A 19,390-nucleotide genomic window follows, 5' to 3' on the forward strand; every position below is an offset into this window, starting at 1 on the left:
TTTTTTTTATAATTTAAATGCAATCTTTTGAAAGCAATGTGAAAAAGTGCAATAAAGATTTAAAATAAAGTTTTTGTTTTTGATACATCACATAAGCATCAGCATTTCTCAAAGGAAAGAAAATAAGAGCTTTTGATTGTACAAAATGAAATAATAAATGAACAGTTCTGGTCTATGAGAGTATGGCCTCCATATGTTATGTGTATATATATTACATTACAATTGCTATATATGTATATTGGAGGTCGCACGCCTCTGGAGCAACTACGGGTTAAGAGTCTTGCTCAGGGACATATTGGTTGCTGTACCACATTAGGAATCAAACCCAGGGCTCCCACACCAAAGGTATGTGTCATATCCACTGCGCCATCAGAAGACAACGTAACTATTTCATCAGATGAGTATTTTTTTTGATAAGGTATATATTTTTTCTAATCCTTAGACAAGGGGAACTTTATGGAAGGAAGTGGGATGAACACAGCCAATTGACACTATTTATTTTAAATATTGTGTTTTGCAGGCAGAAACATACATTTAAATGAAGGCTGAAGTTAATTTATTTGGATTTTATTTTGCATTAATCACCTATTGTCTTGAATTAATAAATCCATATTTACAAATTTTAAGCAATTACCTGTTCTTTAATTATTAAGGGGGGGGGGGGTCTAATCTAGGGCCAATATGAAAACTGATAGAGTTGGAACATTAACAAACTTAAAAAAGCCTTTGCACAGACATAAACAGAATATCCGGACATGTAGTTCATCATTTAAACATGTCTCCTCATGGAATCAGAGGGCAATCCGTGTTATGTTAAACGCAGGCGTATCTGTGTTTCACGGCACTAAAACCTGATCATGATCATCAAGTCCAATATTAATGAGATCTTTTTTGAGAAAATTACTTAAGAGCAGTTCTGTAAGATTACTGCATTATTGAAAAACTGACCAATACTGTGAAAGAATGGGTAAAATGCAGGGGCCTTTGCATATTAACTGTAGCTAAGGCTCTGTTGATGTTGTATTTCTTTTATAACATCTAGAGACACATTCAATATAAAACTCGCAATTCCTGAACGTCAAAAAACAAGTTTGCCATGGGTTCATTAAACAACCACTGACTGATTGATCACAATGGCATTTTATAGTTTTAACCACCAGCCATTTTTACTGTGACCAACAGATTCATCTTTGCACGGGTCAGCAGCATCTGTGCATAGATAATAGTTTATTTGTGTCAATAGCTTGTACCAAAGGGCAAGTGCCAACATGGCTGCTTGTCTGGCATTTCACAACTCCTGTGCTAAAGTCGCTGTTTATGCTGGGTTAATAACCCACCAGTTGTCCCAGTTCATTGAGATCTGTTCCTGTGAAGAGAACAGAGTGACAGAGGTCAGCAGCTGGTGGGCAGAGGTACCAGATTGTGATCAGATTGCATCAGCTGTGTGGGCTGAAATTAACTTTAAACCCCTTTCACTTCTAGTCATTTCACTAGTTAGAGAATATACTGTATATGTTCAAAAACTGTTTATTTTGGTGAAAAATCCAACTTCCTGATGTGGCTAAACCTAAAGTTTTATCCCATCTGTGACCACTCCTGACTAAAAGCTATACCAAAGCTGTTAAATAAAAACCGAGAAGTGGTCTTATTATTTTCAAGATTTATGCAATAAACTGTATTTTGCAAACCTACTTCAGGCACTATATTTCAACCTTTAACATCATTTTAATCCAACCAAAACATTATACATAAATACTCACATGTAGCTTTAAAATGTTTCATATGGTGTATTTCTTGATTTGTATTTATGAAATGTAAACATTTTATGAAAATAATACTTTTCTAAAACATAATGGGAGGAAACAGTCATGTCCCCCACTCAATCTCTCTCTCACACACACACACACACACACACACACACACACACACACACACGTTTATAAATGTGACGTAGTTGACTCTAATCTCAACACAAGTGTTGAGTTGTTTCCATTCAGAACATGCAGCATGCATAGAGCATACGAACTGACAAGATTTAATTGATTTTGTGGTGGACTCTGCACACAGAAATGCTTCGCTTGGCTGACAATGTTTATCTAATTTGCCCCTAGTCCACTTCACTCTTCACTCAAACCTTTGATTGGCCTGTAAACATAGCTTATCCAAAGGGCACTCGGACAGTCCATGAACTCAGCTAATGTTGATCTTGAAAAGATTTAAAGATAACAGATTAAAGAGAAAAGAAAAACTAATCACATAACTATCTAAGATGGATAAAAACAAATGACCAGCAGCTTTCATGTGACTAAAATGGAGTTCAAATTTCCTATCAAACAATTGCCCTGAAGTTCTGTGACTTTAAAAATCGTATAACAATTTAAAGAAAACCTTCAGCTTATCTCTCTACATGCCTGTTAGTCCCTTTGTCTGTGCATTTTCTGTGTCAAATGTCAAAACAGTCTGACACTTAGAGGGAAAATAGTAAAAATACTGTCACACACAACTGTTTTGCGGTCTCAGATTTTTTTCAATAAAATGTGGAAAAAAACCAACGCAATGAATGACCATCTGATTTGGACCAATGTACAAGCTGTTGCTCTCACCCAAAACAAATAAAATGGCCCGATAACACTTGTGTTGTTCAACTTCGGTTGACCAGAGCCAGAGGAAAAGGTAAAAAATAGCCTTTGTCGCTCCTTTTCAAGTTTGTTGTGGTGTAAATGATCAAATTCTATTTTAAAATCAGGGATTTAATCTAGTATACAAAAGATTTTTCTTTAATTGTAGAAAAGGGAGAGAGGCAATTTGAGCATTTTAAAACAATATTATAACAAACGGTTATGTTTCTCCTGGCAGATGCATATGAAAGAACTTGTTTTCGGTCTCATATTACTGATGCAAGGTATGCCTTTAAAAATAATTATTACATCTTCAGTTGCACTTCCATTATTTCCAAGCTAATCGTGTCTTTGTTCTTCGTGACTGACAAACACCCTCCTCTGCAGCATGTGAACCGATATTGGCCCAGACACCCGCCCCGATACAACCCGAGCCTCCAGGAATACTACAGAGGCTAGCAGAGAAAACCAGGTATCATTATCAGTGTAATCATCATTAATGTGCACACAATGGACCTCCCTGTAAATGATTGTCATTTATCAGAATTGTTAAAATATTTTGTCTGCGTTTATTTTGTCTTGATGTGTTTCTGTGCCCATGTTATATATACCTTTTTACTCTTCTGTGTACTTTTGCATCTCATAAGGAAGCCACAGCTAAAGTCGAACATTTGAGAGGCTTTATTGGTACTTACTATGAAGACCACATCCAACCAGTGACTGACAGCTACGTTGAATGGGCCTTTAACGTCAAAAGCTCCGTGTGGGAGAAGATCCAGACAACCATTGACAAACTCATTCCACTGAAAGCCACTAATCAAATGGATCAACCCACTCAAATATCAGACTGAGCTCATGAAATGGCGTATGTATGACACGCCAAATTGTATGCCATTATTGGCGTGTTATCAAGACGCATACTACGTTTTTTTGCGTGTTTTTTAAAGCCGATTGGCCACCATTGACTTACATTACCTTGCAATAGCGTGTGAATTTATGCCGTAGCGAGTAGTATGAAAGGGCAAAATTCGAGTTTGTCGGGATGGTGGCTGGGTAGAACACAGGGCTTTTACCCAGGAGACTGGGGATCATGTCCTGCATGTCCCATGTGTATCATTTCCTAAATTCAACTGTTGGTTTCTTTAACTACTAAAGCCAACCCTGTTCTTCTTTTCCTAAACCCAACCGTGTGTCACGTGTCCTAAACTCAAGCGCAGCTTTATTCTCACGATAACAGCGTAGGACATACACACGGATAGTTCAAAATGCGAACAGATAACACGCCACTTGGCTTAAGGAAGTCGTTGTGTATGTTTATGCAAAGTCATGATGTCATGTTGCAAATGTCAAGAAGAGCTGAAAATAAATTAATACTCTAACCATTTTTCTGTAATTATTACCGCCTGATCCTGAACTCATCATGTTATAAGGTTTCACCGGGCTTTGCGTCAAACACAGAAAGAATCTACAATAAACCTCTGTAGTACATGTTGCTATATGGGCCCAGCTTGTCCTGCAAGAAAGACAACAAAAGAGAGGAAAAGATCACGAAAGGGAATACTGCTGCTTTTAAATATTCCCTTTTATGATCTTATGTAATCAAAAGGTAAATTCCCCAACATACTATACATGATATGATTTATATACAACATTTACTCGCATATTCTGCATTTTTGTGATATAATAATGCACCTTTGCTTTAGGTGACAATTCCCTTTGAGAGATATTGAATGAGTAACATTTAGTTCTGCTATTGAAAAAACAAATCTTACCATTTTCTGTGGCTGATGCTGACATTGCAGTGCTACTGTGTGCACACATCTAGAGATAAAGAAAAGGACAAAAAGAATATAATATTAATAAAAAAGAAGAAAAAGGAAAACCTTTAAACTAATATAAAAAGGGTCCTTTATCACCCTGCATGGAGTCTTTCTCAGGGTATGAGGGTGAAAGGTGAATCAATAATCCCAGCATGCATTGCTCTGGTTATAGTACAACGTGTCTAGACATGGTCCTGGTTGATTGACCTGCTGACCATTTGACTCTGATCTATATCTGAGCAGACATTAGGTGATTCCAATCTTTCGTCAAATAAATGTTAATTGGTAAATCTTCTCCATATTATCTTTTATTGCAGCAAGTACACCACACATAAAATGCTTTAAATGTTTTTTGTGCCATTGGAGACATGATGCTTATGATATACATGTAGTGTGGCATTTGCCAACATATTGCTTATGCAGCATTATCAGGAGGTCTCTAAGTGCATCGCCATATGAATACAGATAAACTTACTTTGAGGAACATTGCATAACAACTTAGTCATATTTCAACATACAATATTTAAAGTGAATATTATGTACACTGGACTTTGTTTAGGTGAACATGTGTGTGTGAGTGTGCATGTGCACGCATGGGTGTGTGCGTGATTGTGTGTATGGTCATCAGATGACGTTTGTTTGCAGTCCCCCCCTATATCATTGTGTCCAGATGTGAGCTCCGAGTTACAGACAACTCACTTTCAGAGAAGACTGTCACTTCTTGGATCTGTACATCCAACACAACAGCAGGTAACCACTCTTCTTACTGCAGCAGCCCATGCAGTTTCTCTTCTGAAGCTTATTCTGAATAGATTTCACTAAAACGTATATTTTAAAAAACATTTAGGTATTAGATTTTTGCATTCCATCTTTGCAGTTTTATGAACGTGTGCATTGTTTCCGGAGTGGAAAAGAGGACAATAATATTTGTTACACTTAAGGAGGGTTCAATTTTAAGTTTTGTGTCCCTTTTCTTTTGTTTCAGACATGAATGCTAAATACGCATTGGCACTCATCCTCGCTCTGCAGGGTAAGGCGACATAATGCAATCTGTACAATTGCAGCTTAAACTAAAGCTTTACTGCTATGTGACTTTGTGAAAAATAGAGAATGTCATGCATAATACAGAGAGCCATTTGGAGAAATGTACTTGTGCTTCTCATTCTTCTGCATTCCTTGTTTTATAGTTGATCAAATGTAAAATGTTTTTATTACATTCACTCGTGTTGCAGTAATTTAAGGAACACATTGGTTTATCTGTGGTTTGCATGCAAGATAAAGACTGCGTTTTAGTCATAATAAGGGTCAAAGAAATCTGAGTTTGGATAAAATGACCAAGAGTGAGAAACCAAAATAGGCAAAGCAGCTTTTATTTGGTTCTTTGATGATTCTTTCAAAGCGAGAACTTACATGGATATATTTTTCAATTCAACATTTCTTGATGCTTTATCAACTTTTTGTCATCTTTGTTTTTAGTTTTTCAACACTGATTCTATCATAACAATTCTACCATTCTGATTTCATTCCAGTCTCTGTGAGCCTGTGTGAGATTCCCACACCATCAGCGGATCTTGTTGAAAAGTATGATTCCATGAAATCTGTGTTCTACCAGAGGCTGCTGACTGCTTACGGCAAGCTGCAGGCCGCCGCTGCTCCTGCGTTGGACACAGTTGGAGATAGCGAGCGTGGAAAGGCTGCCAAAGACTTCTTTGAGCAGCTGCAGACCAAGCCTGAGTTCCAAGCCGTTGTCAAGGTTGCCACGTGAGTGTTCACTGAAAACTATTTCTTCCCATAAAAAACTCTGTAGGTATTGACCCTGAAACAGACAGAAAACTTTCCTCAACTGTCAAGTGTCCACGTCAACTGCAACATTTCTGTATAATCACAACTTCTGTTGAGAATACACTATCCTGGCAGCGAGCTATCTGATGAATCATTTTGTCGTGGAGATTTCTTTAATAAACCTCTCTTCCCTGATTTGTGCAGTGGCCTGGGCCAGGAGGCATCTCCCCTGGTGGACAAAGCCCGTTCATCAGTGCTGGGTTTGTACGGACACTACGTGCGCCCGTACGCCGGTGACTACCTGAGTGACGTCATTGACAACATCAAGGTCTACCTGAACAAATACCTGCCCACTGAGTAAAAAAGAACAACCAGAGAAAGGCACCTGTCAGCCACCTTTAATAGATGATAGTTCATAGAAGCAAACACCAGTTTAGGCTGAGAAGAGCAATGCACAATGCAATTACAATCCTTTGTCTCTTTTCAAAGTAATATCTTTGCCAAATCATGCAGAGTTAAAAGCAGGGCGAACACCGCCTGTGCAAATTGTGCATGTACAGTATTTTGTGTTTGATACACTAACCAAAGTCTCTGTGTGATTGATTGTGTATGTGTATGTGTGAGTGTGTTCATTAAAATGAACTGGAAAACTATTTGAAATGTGCTTCTTCATTAAGAGATTCAAGGTTAACTTCCACAGTTGATCATAAGTTAGACCATCATATAATTGTATGAACAGAACAAAAGTTGTTCCAGGCTCCATTAATCATTGCGTTCATCCGAGCTCACAGCTCAGTCCTAGCTATACATTTTAATTAAGATGAATGAAACACATGTTAACGTGTTGCCAGATACATTATGATCATTCAAATCCCACATTATAAAGGTGTTTTGTAATTTAAAATGAAACAAGGTTACACTATAATAACCATCGCTAATAAATGGTAAACTCATTAACATTGTTTAATAATAATAATAAATGTTATTTATAATGCCCTTTACATTTCAAAAAGAAATCTCAAAGTGCTACAATTTATAGGGAGTTAAAAACAGTTTCCAGAATACAATACAAGTGACAAGCAATAATAAAACATCATAAAACTAAAATTAAAGCAATAACTGTTTAAAAGGCCTTTTGAAATAGTAGTGTTTTAATAATACGGAAACATGATAAATCCTCATTTCATTGTTTGTTAAGAGTAAAATAACTTAACTAGAGATTAATAACTATCAATATACCATTTCTTAATAATGGTTGTTATAAAGTGTTACCAAAGACATTACTGTTAAGACATAACATCTTTACTCTAATCAGAGCTCAAGCTCAGTTTGGGTTTACTTAATCAAAGCACACAGATTAATTATATTCCTCCACGAGTGTTATTTACTTGAAATGAAGGCATTGAACACAGCCTATCAGTATAGTTACAGTGATCTCAATAAATCACAACAGACTATAGCACTTCTTTTATTTAGCATTAATAGATGTTCCCAGAAGGCCAAGCCTGAGGTCTTTGTGAGTCATGGCATGTTGTGTGAGAGCAGCATGATGTGCTAATTCTTCCTTCCGGCCTCATTTCAGACATTCTGGTAATTGTAACTTTTTTTCAATTCATTATATAAACATCCCTACTGTTTAATTACAGAGTTCAAGACATAACACGCAACAGCACTGACAGAAAAGCAGTGTCTCTGTAGCCAATGACAGTCCCATTATGCACTCTAATGTCGTCTGTAGCAAAGCCGAGTCAGCACAGCACTGAATCCGCTGGAATCTGAATCCCACTGCTGCCCACAGCTGTCCTTAAACTGACCTGAGGCCTCGGGTCACACGCAACATGACATGTGAGGTGGAAACACATATTTACTTAGGACTCGATCAACATAGCCATTACAGAGAAATTGACTTCTAAAACTGAGACTTCACTGCCATGCTTTGTAATCATTAAAGATCACAGATAGTTGGTAAGTTCAAAAAAGTTATTGTGCTGGTATTTCTTAAATCTTTTTATTAACAGACAAATAAACCTAAAGCGCTTGTAAACTATAAAGCCTGTGTGCTGAAGGTTTTGATTTTCACTGTGAGTTGCACAATGTCTTTTTTTTTTTTTTTTTTTTACAAAACACAACTTAAAAACCAAACAAAGGGACTGCTCTTCACAAAATAGTGAACAAAGGTTTTTCCAGGGCAAACAAAAAAGCATTTGCACTTACATGAGCCAAAATATTTACCATCAATATATAATCAAAACATCGGGGCTAAAAAGACTAGCAAAATAAACATAAAGATGGAAAAAAAAAAAAAAAGTTTTGGTATGGTTGGAGTATGAGAAACAATCATTCATACAATCAATGGACAAGTCATGAAAACACAAAAAAATGACAACAAATGTGTCTGCATTTTGTACTCATTTGATATAAATCACCATAAAACAAACCAAAACTGCGCCTTAGCCAGCAAACCCTGTACTAAAACAGTTCCTCTATTTCTGACTAAGATGGCACTGATGAGTGGGAGTTGTTCAGGGATCTTTGACACAGATAAGTGGAAAAAATAAATAATTATATAAAAAGAGCTGCAAGATGTCATTGCAGCCCAATAAATCTAAAAGCTGATCTAAATACTTTGGAACCTGAAGACCCAGATGACGTGTTCAACGCACTCTAGACTTAAGGCCATCTTAATAGGACTTAGGACTGCTGTAATGTGACATGAACGCATCACCAACCATTATGCAAGTAACAAGTGCCTCCTCATAGACAATGAGAACAGGGCAACGTGTAAGAGTGTGACACATTAATGAACTACTAACCTAATCAATGGAATAGAACTGATTGGGGTGTATTCAAAGTTAGCGTCACATACTGTACGGCTAGTAGGAAATGTATCAACATGACGGGCCCATCAACCTCTGTGCTTAGAAAATCCAATCAGTGGCTTATGATGATGTCTAATGCAACTGTTGACGCTTTGTTAACATCCTTGTGTTTACACAGTTAGCCATTATGTCCATTTCATCAAGACGCAATATCACACATACTCCCACAAACACACACCAGGCAACAGTGCTGGTTTATCTACCACAGAGTGCACTTTGTCTCTTGGGGCGACAAGTCAACACATTCGCGCTCCTATATAAAAAGGCTGGGCCAGTGGTGCCTCTTACTCTGTTTTCTAGAGAAGAGGGAATACAGTGAGTACTGACACTTTTACTTCAATTACTGAGTGGGATAGAGTCTAAGGAAAGCATGAATGTTGCGGTAGATATGAGAACATTTGAATGTATATTTTCAGACATACTGCATGTTCAACATAATTACAAATAAGACAAACTTGTGTGTTCATGCTAGAAGAGTAAATTAAATTGATTGTCTTCAAGTATAGAAAGTTCATATCACCACAAATCTATCAGCTACACATGAGCAGAGAAATGTATGACAATGTCTCACCCTAGTGGATAAAGTGAGGTAAGCTTTATGCCCCTTTCTGTTCTCTTTCCTCACAGATACGAGTGACACCATGAATAAGCTGCTTGTCATTACTGGGCTGGTTGCGCTCCTCGCTCTCAGTAAGGACATTCTCAGAACATGGAATTTAATTCAGAATAGGATAAACCAGTAATGGATAATATGTAATGTTTTCCTGGTAAAATGTGGAACCCTTTGACACCTCTGAGCTGTCTTGTGCAGGCGCTGAAAGCTTCCGTATGCCGAGGCAGGCTGAGGAGGAGCAGGGAACCCTGACCAAGATCACAGGCACCATAAGGTCCTACTATGACAATGCCGTCAACACTGCCACTGGATACCTGGATAGCATCAAGGGCCTGAAGCTGGAGGAGAAGGCAAAGTAAGAGATTTTAAATGTATATTCACTGATGCGGTATAAAAAAAGAAGTATGGATTCATGTTCAAACTCTTCTTTTTCTGCGTGTTGCCCACAGGAATATTTACACTGATACTACCACTGTCGTGAGCACATACGCTGGCATCCTACATGACCAGATGTACCACATCATTTACCAGAAGTAAACAAAAACTGATTTCCAAGACCTCAGCTACAATTTCTGACAACATGCAAACTTTCAAGCTCCACACAAAAGGCCCAAACGTCAATTGGGATTTCGAATTTGCTCCTGTATCCCCTCACCACAGACTCAGAACCAATAAACGGCATCTTCAAAAAAAAGTAGTGGACCCCTTGCTCTTTGTGGCACTTTCTTGGGCTACTGCACTGATGAAAACTACCCAACAGGGACGGTAACAACAACAACAGCAACAACAACAAACAGCTTGTACAGAGGAACAGGACAGAAGAAGTTGGTGGACACAAGGGAAAGAGCACACAGCACCTTATCATGTACAACTGAATTTCTTCCTGACTGTCAGAGTTAAGAAACAACCATGCAAATATTGTAATGTTCTATCGCTCCCTACTTGTGTTCAGTCATCCCACCTCTAAATAAATTAAAATATTTGTGTCATATCTTGAAATATTTTATACAAAAACATGATGGTGTCTATGATGGATGAATTAAAATTTAGTTTACTGTTTGATATAGTAAATTGTGCATATTTCTCCTGTCTTGCTGTGTAAGACCTGCGTTTCCTTTAATCTGACTGATGCAAACGATCACGTGTTTATGTCTGCATGAATATGCGATGAGGCGCCCTGCTTTTATAAGCGGAGGCAGCACCAGAACACAGGCTTCTGCTGCGATTAATAATAGAGGAAAAGAAACATAGAAAATGTGAGCGCAGAGATGCATAAACACTGTGAGGTCTGTTTTGAGGATTCTGACAAGCAATGATGCAAGAATGTTGCGATTTTTAATTAGTGCATAAATCCACAACTTGGCCTCTTCTGAAAATTTAACCAACACAAACAAGAGAGAGAGAGAGAGAGAGAGAAATTTGCTTTCAAGTATCATCTTGTTTAGGTGTTACAAAAGATGTATACGGTAACAGACGTACGCAACACAAACACAGTTTTGTGTATTTTAAAGACAGCTGCTGCTACTATACAACTACTATAATTATATAAGTTATATATAATGGCAAATGCCGGATCAATTTGAGAAGAACTGAACTCTGTGTTTGGTATCAGACTGTGCAGACTATGATCAGATTGGACTTCCACACTAACATGATTTAATCTGTGGGTATCTGCAAAACAAGGATAAACTACTTCTAGACTGCTCTGGCAATCCAGAACCTGAGGTTTTGGTTTTATGAGTACATGATTATTTAAATTCAAATCTCATCTTTGATTTAAGTGCATTTGGGTGTCTTTAATTATAGCTGTTTATTTTAACGCCACTTAAGCAGTCCCACATAAAAGAAAGGGGACTTTAAAGTAAGTGTATACATCCAGTGGTGCCTGGAAGGAAAGAGTAGGAGTCACCTTGTGCTTTTTTGCACCTGAGCCATGTGAATAACATGGGTATAATTGTATGCGTGAGTAAGCTGATATTGACAATTACCTTAATCAATTCATATTTAAGGTTAAAATATTGCTATAATTGGCAAACTAAAATCTTGTGGATGAGAAATTAAACAAAATGTTTACTCAGTTTTGTTACAATTAATGTTAAATAAATTTCATCATCACTTCCTGTGCATATTTCCCCTGGGGCAGATAATATGGACAGCAGACTACTTGACATTGCCGCTATATATTTTTCTACCCATATGTCATCCAATAAACATCTGTTTCACAAGTGGAGTATTGCCATTTCAGTGGAAAGTATCCAAAACTATAAGATGCAGAAAACAGCGATGTAGAGGGCTTCTGTGAAGGGGAACAAGTTTTCAAACAGTATTAGTTGTAGAGAATCCAAAAGTGCTTAAATGTTCAAAATACAAATGCATATTGAACACAATTTGTGTTCTCAAATGAGGCTGTATTTTTGTAATCATCAGCTTTGCCTTTATTTTGTTTATACTACAGCGGGGCCCGAAAATTTGGGCACCCCAGGTAAAACTTTGTTTTAATGTGCAAGAAACGATGGAAAGATCTCCAAAAGGCATCAAATGACAGATAAGACATGGGTATAATATGTAATAAAAAGTCAGATTTTATTTCCATCATTTACACTTTCAAAATAACAGAAAACAAAAAAAATGGCGTCTGCAAATGTTTGGGCCCCCTGCAGAGTTTATAGCATGCACCGGCCCCTTTGGCAAGTATCACAGCTTGGAAACGCTTCTTGTAGCCAGCCAATAGTCTTTCAATTTTTGTTTGAGGTATTTGAAACTAAACTCCTGGAGTGTAAACCAGCTTCGTGAGGGTACCTCTACCAGAACAATAATTTAAAAAAAGTCATATTTTTCAACTGACTTATTTAAAATCACCTTTTCATTGACTCAAAGAAGAAGAGAAAGTATTACATTACTAATACTTGTTTCCCAAAACTGCAGTCTGAGTTGTGCAATCTGTGATTTTTTGAGACAAGCCTTTTAAAATTGCATCATGGTAAAATTTTAACTTTACAAACAGCAGTGGGCATAATATCTCCACTCTTATCACCTTTATTATTACTTCTCGTGCCAGAAAAACAGTGTTCATTTATCTATGACGCCATTATTCATTTTAGAGTGCACTTAGCACAGACTAGCCATAACAAATGACTTTAATAAATCCTACTAAACTAAAAGAATCTGTGAAAAGCAGATTTTTGCTATGGAAAAGACATAAACTTCCCCAAAATACAAAAGCTGTCACTGTAATCTATCATGTCTAAACAATATCTTTCATGTACCACAAATAAGGATCTTCCTGGTTCCGTGTACAACCTTGAACATATTGTGTTGAAGACGTCTCTGATAAGGTTATTGCAAAGATTGGACGGGAAATGATGCTGGATGGTAATAAATCAGTCTGTTCCTCCCACTGTCCTTAAAAAGTTTGCAGGTATAAAGACTCCAGACTAATCTGAACATCGCACACAAACAGAGCTACAGAAGAACACTAGGAAACGATACAACATGAATCTTATCCTTCTGCTAGTTGCTTTGGGACTGACAGGTATATATTTCCCATGTTGTGTGTAAAAGAAAATTAATATTAGTGTATTTAGTTCTCTTTGGTCTTGTCTGTGTTTTACAGGAGCGTCTCCCCTGGGGGACCCCAAGGTGTGCCAGCCTCACTCCAGACCATGGCAGGTCAAACTGCACGGCGGAGGAGTGTCTTGCAGTGGAGCTCTTATTGACAAATTATGGATAGTAACCTCCTTCCACTGTGCACCCACGTAGGTACTAGTGAGTGTTAATGCCAAATGAAAACGTACAACTGAAGTTGACTTAAACTCATACTTTTTAGTGTCTTGCCCTTTATGACTGTTCAAAGAGTCCAAACAAAACATTTAATGTAAAAAGTTGCACTTGTTTTCAAATTACATTTGGGCTTGGTAAGACCTGGCTGAGGTGCTTGACCTATTCGGCTTAGTTTAATTTCTACCTGTAATAACATTCCTGCAGCCTTTTCAGCATGACCTTCAGTCTTTGGCTTTGCCTTCCGTCTGGCACAATTTTACTGAAGAAATAAAAAGCAAAAAGTTTTGTATTTTTTGATTCACTCACAAAAGTGATTCATAATTAGGTCAGACATTTTTCTCAGTTAAACCATTTTGTAGTAATGCACATGCTGTTCTTATACTTTATGTCTGGAGACATCATTTTAATCTGTCTTGACAACTCAATCAGCAATGATTTGGGCAGTCAGTGTTAGAAAGACCTGATGTTGTTGGCATAACCATTGCCCATTTCACTCTTGTTCCTCCTTAATTAAACCACATTCATTAACCTGCTGCTCATGTCTGATTAAGGAGTACTGTTCCTCAGTCATGGGTCTGTTTCTGCCTGAGGCATGAAAAGTCTGCTTGCGCATAATACATTAGTTTCTCATCCACTAACCCTGCAGATCCTACAGCACCATTGCATCTCTTGGGGAACATGACGTTACCGTGGATGAGGGCACTGAGCAGCACATCTACGTTGCTGACATCATCCGTCACAGTCCCTACCGCTCGCCCCTCCACAGCCTCACCATGGTCCGTCTGGCCGAACCCGCCCGTTTCACCCAGTACGCCCAGCCTATCCCTCTGCCAAGCCGCTGCCCACAGCCTGGAGAGACCTGCCATGTCAGCGGCTGGGGATCCACCATCCCAAATCAATGTAAGTGGATTTAAAAAAGCTACTGTGGCTCACACCTCATTAACTTGCTACCACATTAGACTTTCATAGAATCGCTGCAAAGCCAGTGTTCTTTAATCCAGTCCACAAGTATTCCCTGTTCTACAAGATTTGTTTTATCCGTGTTTCCTATAAATATCTAACCAAAGGTTTCCTGTAGAGCTTTTCTTTTAGTAGTTGTTTTACATTTCAAAATGTAAAACAACCTCGTGTGCATCTTTGAGCTCTGGAAAAATCTATTGAAAACATATGTAGAAATAAGAGATGGAAATTTAAACAGACTTTGTTTAAACAGACCTTGTGTAGACAGTTACAGACTGTTTATTCAGTAGAAAATATTACCATGAAAATAGCAGATTATCGTAGATTATCAATTCAGATCCATTGTAGTGGGCACTGATTCTGAAAAGCATTTTAAATGTTTTTATTTAAATGGTGTGTACAACAAATGAAATTCCATTAATACAAACCTACAAATCATGGACAAAAATAAATTATCCTAAAGACCACTAAAAGTTATTTAGAAAATTGTAATTTTAGTAGTAATTTGGGTAAACTGATCCTTTAAATCTATAGGGAAGTTACTGTTTCATCTCTGTAAGGAACAAAGATTCACAACACAGTAATGCCCCAAATAAAAACTGAATATCCTGTTCACCTGTAAGGACAGGTTGATCTACCTACAGTAACTTAACATGTGTTTATTGTTACATCTTGTTGTCGTATTGTGTGAATGATTAGAGAGGTATGCATCCTGTATATGAGAATATGTCGATGCCTACAAATATGCCAGTAATGCAAATACTGTGAGACTTTGAATATAGCAGCAAAACTAAATAATATAATTGACATGAAACATATTTTGGACTAAATGGATCCAACTTTCACTAACAATTTAAACAAAAACAAAACATCTACTTGACAGACAGTCCTATACTTAATGGATCTTCCTGTTTCAACTGAAGAAGATTAATGCAGTGTTATATGTGTGCTATGGCTTGCCTTGAATGTTGAAATGCTTGCTGTTGTGATTGCTCGCAAATAGTTCTTATATAGTACTCTTTAAAATACAGTAAATGCACATGGAGTGACACCAGGGAACACATGGCACCACTCACTCCTCAACAGGAATCATTTAGCGGAAATGTAGGCTTAACACACACGCATAAATTCACACTGCACTACTTTTACCTTTACATTTGCACCTTGACTCAGGGAAATGTTGGATTCTGATCAACAAGTCAGTTTGCTAGTTCTTGCTGACAAGCTCATCAATATTCCGGTCATTGCACTGCTAACAAGGCGTGAACATTCAGTTCTAATAACTGCTAAAAATGGCTTTCTTTAATCAGAGGAGTTTCTAATTGCTTGTTAAAATGCCCAGTCAGTGATCAGGACTAACCAAATGAGGTAGACCTTGACAATTGTATTTACTTAAGGTTTAGACTGTAATGCTCAAGTGCAAGAAGTGGTAATGCATAAAAATGGGAAATAATCCGTAGACCTAAAAAGAGGAAGGGAGGAAGCCTTTTTCAACAAATGATAAACATGATGAGTGATGGTACAGAATATAACACATTCAGATGAGATACCTGATTTGAAGTACCTGAAAACATCAGAGACATAACCTTTTTTTTTTATAGTCTATGGTCATAATAACCCACCTTCTTGCTCTTGGAAACAGATGAGCATTCTCCACGCTTGAAGTGTATAACTGTGCCTGTTGTGGATGACCAGACTTGCATGAACACGTTCCCTGAGTTCCTGTTTTGGAGCATGGGCATGGTCTGCGCTGGACAAGCAAACACAGATAACTGCATGGTGAGAATGGTCACAACCCAGAGAAGCGGTGGATCCCACAGCTGTATCTCTCTGCCTCCCACTGTATCACAGCATTTTCATTTTAACTCACTTACTCGCATACATTTCACAACCCCAACAGAGCCTGCTATTCTCTCCCCTCTCTCTGCAGCATGATGGTGGCAGTGTGATGGTGTGTGATGGCCAGCTGCAGGGTGTGCAGTGGTTCAGTCACGGCTGCAGTAACCCAGCTGACCCCAGCGTCTACACCAAGCTGTGCATGTACAATGACTGGATCAACGATGTGATGGACCGCTACACGCCCCCTCTGCCAACTGAAACCACTACAGTGATGACATGAGGCAACAGAGAGACATGTGCACTGTTTTATGTGAATAAATGTAAATACTATTACATACTGCATATATAAGATACCCCCTGACTCCTGGGAAGGTCCAAAAAGTTTTGGGGTTCTGTTTATCAAAATATTCAAAAACATTATGGAGTATGCTCAGCTACAAAAGAAAATCTGTATGCAAACTCAAAATTGTAGATATTAAAAACAAAATAAAATGTCATGTGTTCCTACATTATGTCTAATGCATGAATGTGACACTCCCTTTTATCCTCATTTGCCGTGGTAAAATGTTTCAACAGCTGGCTAATAGCTACTGGTAATCATCTCCGATTCCCCCCCCCCCAGTAGATTATAATTTCACACATACTGTTGTGTATGTGACAGTGACGGTGAATTAGACATTACAGCAAAAATTTGTATTAAACACTAATACCACTTAATCTTGACTGATGGTTCCTTGATTATCAAACTAGCAGCTAATTTTCTTTTTATATTTGTATGTCAAGTTGATGTTGTTCTACAAACTACCAGCAAACTGACCTTTAAGTTTCACATGTGTAGTTGAAACACTTCTGTTTCTGACACTATCTTATTCAATTCATAATGAAATCAAATCAAATAGAATAAGCCTGGTAATAAGGTGTGTCTGGGAGTTCTGCATGGTGTAAATGTTCCCATATGACAAAGGGTGAGCAGCATTGATGTGAAGCACCACTAGATGGAGGTAAAGCCTAATGGTAAAGAAACACATTCTGCTAAAGTCCAGAAAAAAGAAAGATAGAGAGAAAGATTTTGCTCTCGACAGTGTGGACAGGTGAAATTAATCGTACATTCTTAGCAAGGTTTTGTGTGAAATCTAATCTGAGATGTGAGCTCTGCCACAACAACCAATATGATTGAAAAATATGTCATGGCAATAAAGACATGGATCTAATGTAACTTTACCAAGATGCAACGATTACAAAGGGACTGAAGAACACATGGGAGACTAAGAAGCACAGACACTGCATATATGCACAAACACACACACACACACACACACACACACACACAATGTGACTGACAGCTGTGTCCATAATCACCCAGAGGCAGCTGAACATAGAGGCCACTTCGCCATCTGTTCCCACCATTTCTCTCCCTTTCCTCCTCACCCCACTGTTCCCCTCTTTTCCCACATCAGCAGGGGACAGAGGACACACTGAGGGACTGACTTTAGTAACCGGGATGTCACTATAAAGAGCAGTGTGATATTAATTGGTGTGGGTTTTAAGAGCTGCTGCTTTTTCATTCAATTTGGAGAGCCATTGTTCATAATTTTGAGGCATTTGACTAAAACCATTTTGATGTAAAAGCCAGTCTGTTATTTATTTCCAGCTTTAGTAATAGATACAATAGATACTTCACCTATTCCTTCAGGAAGGATACCCAATACAACAAGCCTGAAATAATCTGGGATTTCCCTCCAACACCTCCTTGATCTCTTTGTATACTGGATCCCAAACAATCTGCAGTTTGTAATGGCTCGTAGTATGTGGTCTACCCCCCTCCAAAGAGGGCGTGGTTCCTGTGTTACCAGGCCGCTTAGGAGATCTACAGCATCTCCCTAATCATTTCCACCTGAACTCTCCGGCAATAAAAAGGGGTTATTTTATGTGCTTCTACAAAAACCACAATCCATTTCCTTCCTGACATTTCTAGCTGGAATTCAGCCTTTCATTTCCTCTGCAAGTAAAGTAAATCAAAGTCATTCAATAAGGTCAAAAAGTGATATACAGTAGTAAGTAGAAGGTAGACGCCTAAAACTTAACAGGATTATTAGTCTACAGTCATGCTAGTGGCCCTGCGAGGCTGTGGTCAGGCACTGTGGTGCTTTGTGTTAAATGCTAATGTCTGCATGCTAACATGCTGATGTTTAGCAGGTGTAGTGACCATGTCCACCACCTTAGTTTAGCATGCTACCACTTGCTAATTAGCCCAAAAGTGTAGTATATAAACATAAATATATATCATATAAATATCATTTGTTAAGAAGGTTTTTGGTCAAGTAAAAAGTAGGCACATTCCACAAATTATTAGTATTGGTCAACTGACTTCAGGAGGAAGTGCGAATCACTACATCCTAGCTCAACATTTCTCTGCCTAATAGTCAGATTTTTTTTAAAGATTTTTACTTTAAAGGTCCCATGACATGGTGCTCTTTGGATGCTTTTATATAGACCTCAATGGTCCCCTTATACCATATCTGAAGTCTCTTTCCCAGAATTCAGCCTTGGTGCAGAATTACAGCCACTAGAGCCACTCCCACAATGAGCTTCCCTTACTATGTGCCAGGGGTTAGGGTTTACATGCCATGGGACCTTTAATAATTAGTGTCTTGACAAGTAGCATAGTTAAGTGTGTTTTCTCTAGAAAGACAGAGGGATACAAAATTACTCATTGTTTCTTGACCTGTAGAGGTCAGATTGCAACTCTCAAAACGCCATTCAGAATTTAATGGACCAGCATAATCAGAAGTTTAAACATAAGAAGCCCTTTGTGGTCAGAGGGATTGTTATGCCTTGAAATAAATTCTAGACACAAGTCCCATTGGGTTTCTTTTCTTGTCTGCATTTCTGCTTCTACCCAGCAGACAAACATGCACACAAACGAATTGTGTATAGACTGTAAAATCCTCCATCCCAGCCATAATATGCCTATATTTATTAATGGGTAACCACTCCTTTCCCTCCTACCTCACTCCCTGCTTCCAACTTACTGTAAATGATTTCCCAATTTCTAAATGTCCTCCCTCCAACCTGCTCTCTCTACTGCATTTCATAACT

At 38.1% G+C, this 19,390-nt stretch overlaps 3 protein-coding genes and 1 long non-coding RNA gene across 4 annotated transcripts; all 4 read left to right on the plus strand.

Annotated features, from left to right (window-relative positions):
* Positions 1-2,520: 2,520 nt before the first annotated feature.
* LOC117945652 lies at positions 2,521-3,093 on the plus strand. Its single transcript, XR_004656852.1, has 3 exons — positions 2,521-2,673; positions 2,857-2,902; positions 3,006-3,093. It is a non-coding gene; the product is annotated as an uncharacterized LOC117945652 (long non-coding RNA).
* A 1,892-nt stretch (positions 3,094-4,985) lies between these two features.
* apoa2 (apolipoprotein A-II) lies at positions 4,986-6,729 on the plus strand. The gene is made up of 4 exons (XM_034873267.1): positions 4,986-5,188; positions 5,424-5,468; positions 5,968-6,199; positions 6,425-6,729. Exons 2-4 carry the CDS (start codon positions 5,426-5,428, stop codon positions 6,579-6,581), a joined length of 432 nt encoding a protein of 143 aa, XP_034729158.1. The 5' UTR covers positions 4,986-5,188; positions 5,424-5,425; the 3' UTR covers positions 6,582-6,729.
* A 2,509-nt stretch (positions 6,730-9,238) lies between these two features.
* Positions 9,239-10,726, plus strand: apoc2 (apolipoprotein C-II). The gene is made up of 4 exons (XM_034873269.1): positions 9,239-9,414; positions 9,727-9,789; positions 9,911-10,067; positions 10,162-10,726. Exons 2-4 carry the CDS (start codon positions 9,741-9,743, stop codon positions 10,247-10,249), a joined length of 294 nt encoding a protein of 97 aa, XP_034729160.1. The 5' UTR covers positions 9,239-9,414; positions 9,727-9,740; the 3' UTR covers positions 10,250-10,726.
* Positions 10,727-13,115: 2,389 nt separating this feature from the next.
* Positions 13,116-16,595, plus strand: LOC117945641 (trypsinogen-like protein 3). The gene is made up of 5 exons (XM_034873257.1): positions 13,116-13,244; positions 13,326-13,467; positions 14,139-14,392; positions 16,095-16,231; positions 16,383-16,595. Exons 1-5 carry the CDS (start codon positions 13,205-13,207, stop codon positions 16,569-16,571), a joined length of 762 nt encoding a protein of 253 aa, XP_034729148.1. The 5' UTR covers positions 13,116-13,204; the 3' UTR covers positions 16,572-16,595.
* The last annotated feature ends 2,795 nt before the right edge of the window (positions 16,596-19,390 follow it).

Source organism: Etheostoma cragini, chromosome 6 (assembly GCF_013103735.1).
Source record: "Etheostoma cragini isolate CJK2018 chromosome 6, CSU_Ecrag_1.0, whole genome shotgun sequence".
Lineage (NCBI taxonomy): Eukaryota > Metazoa > Chordata > Actinopteri > Perciformes > Percidae > Etheostoma > Etheostoma cragini.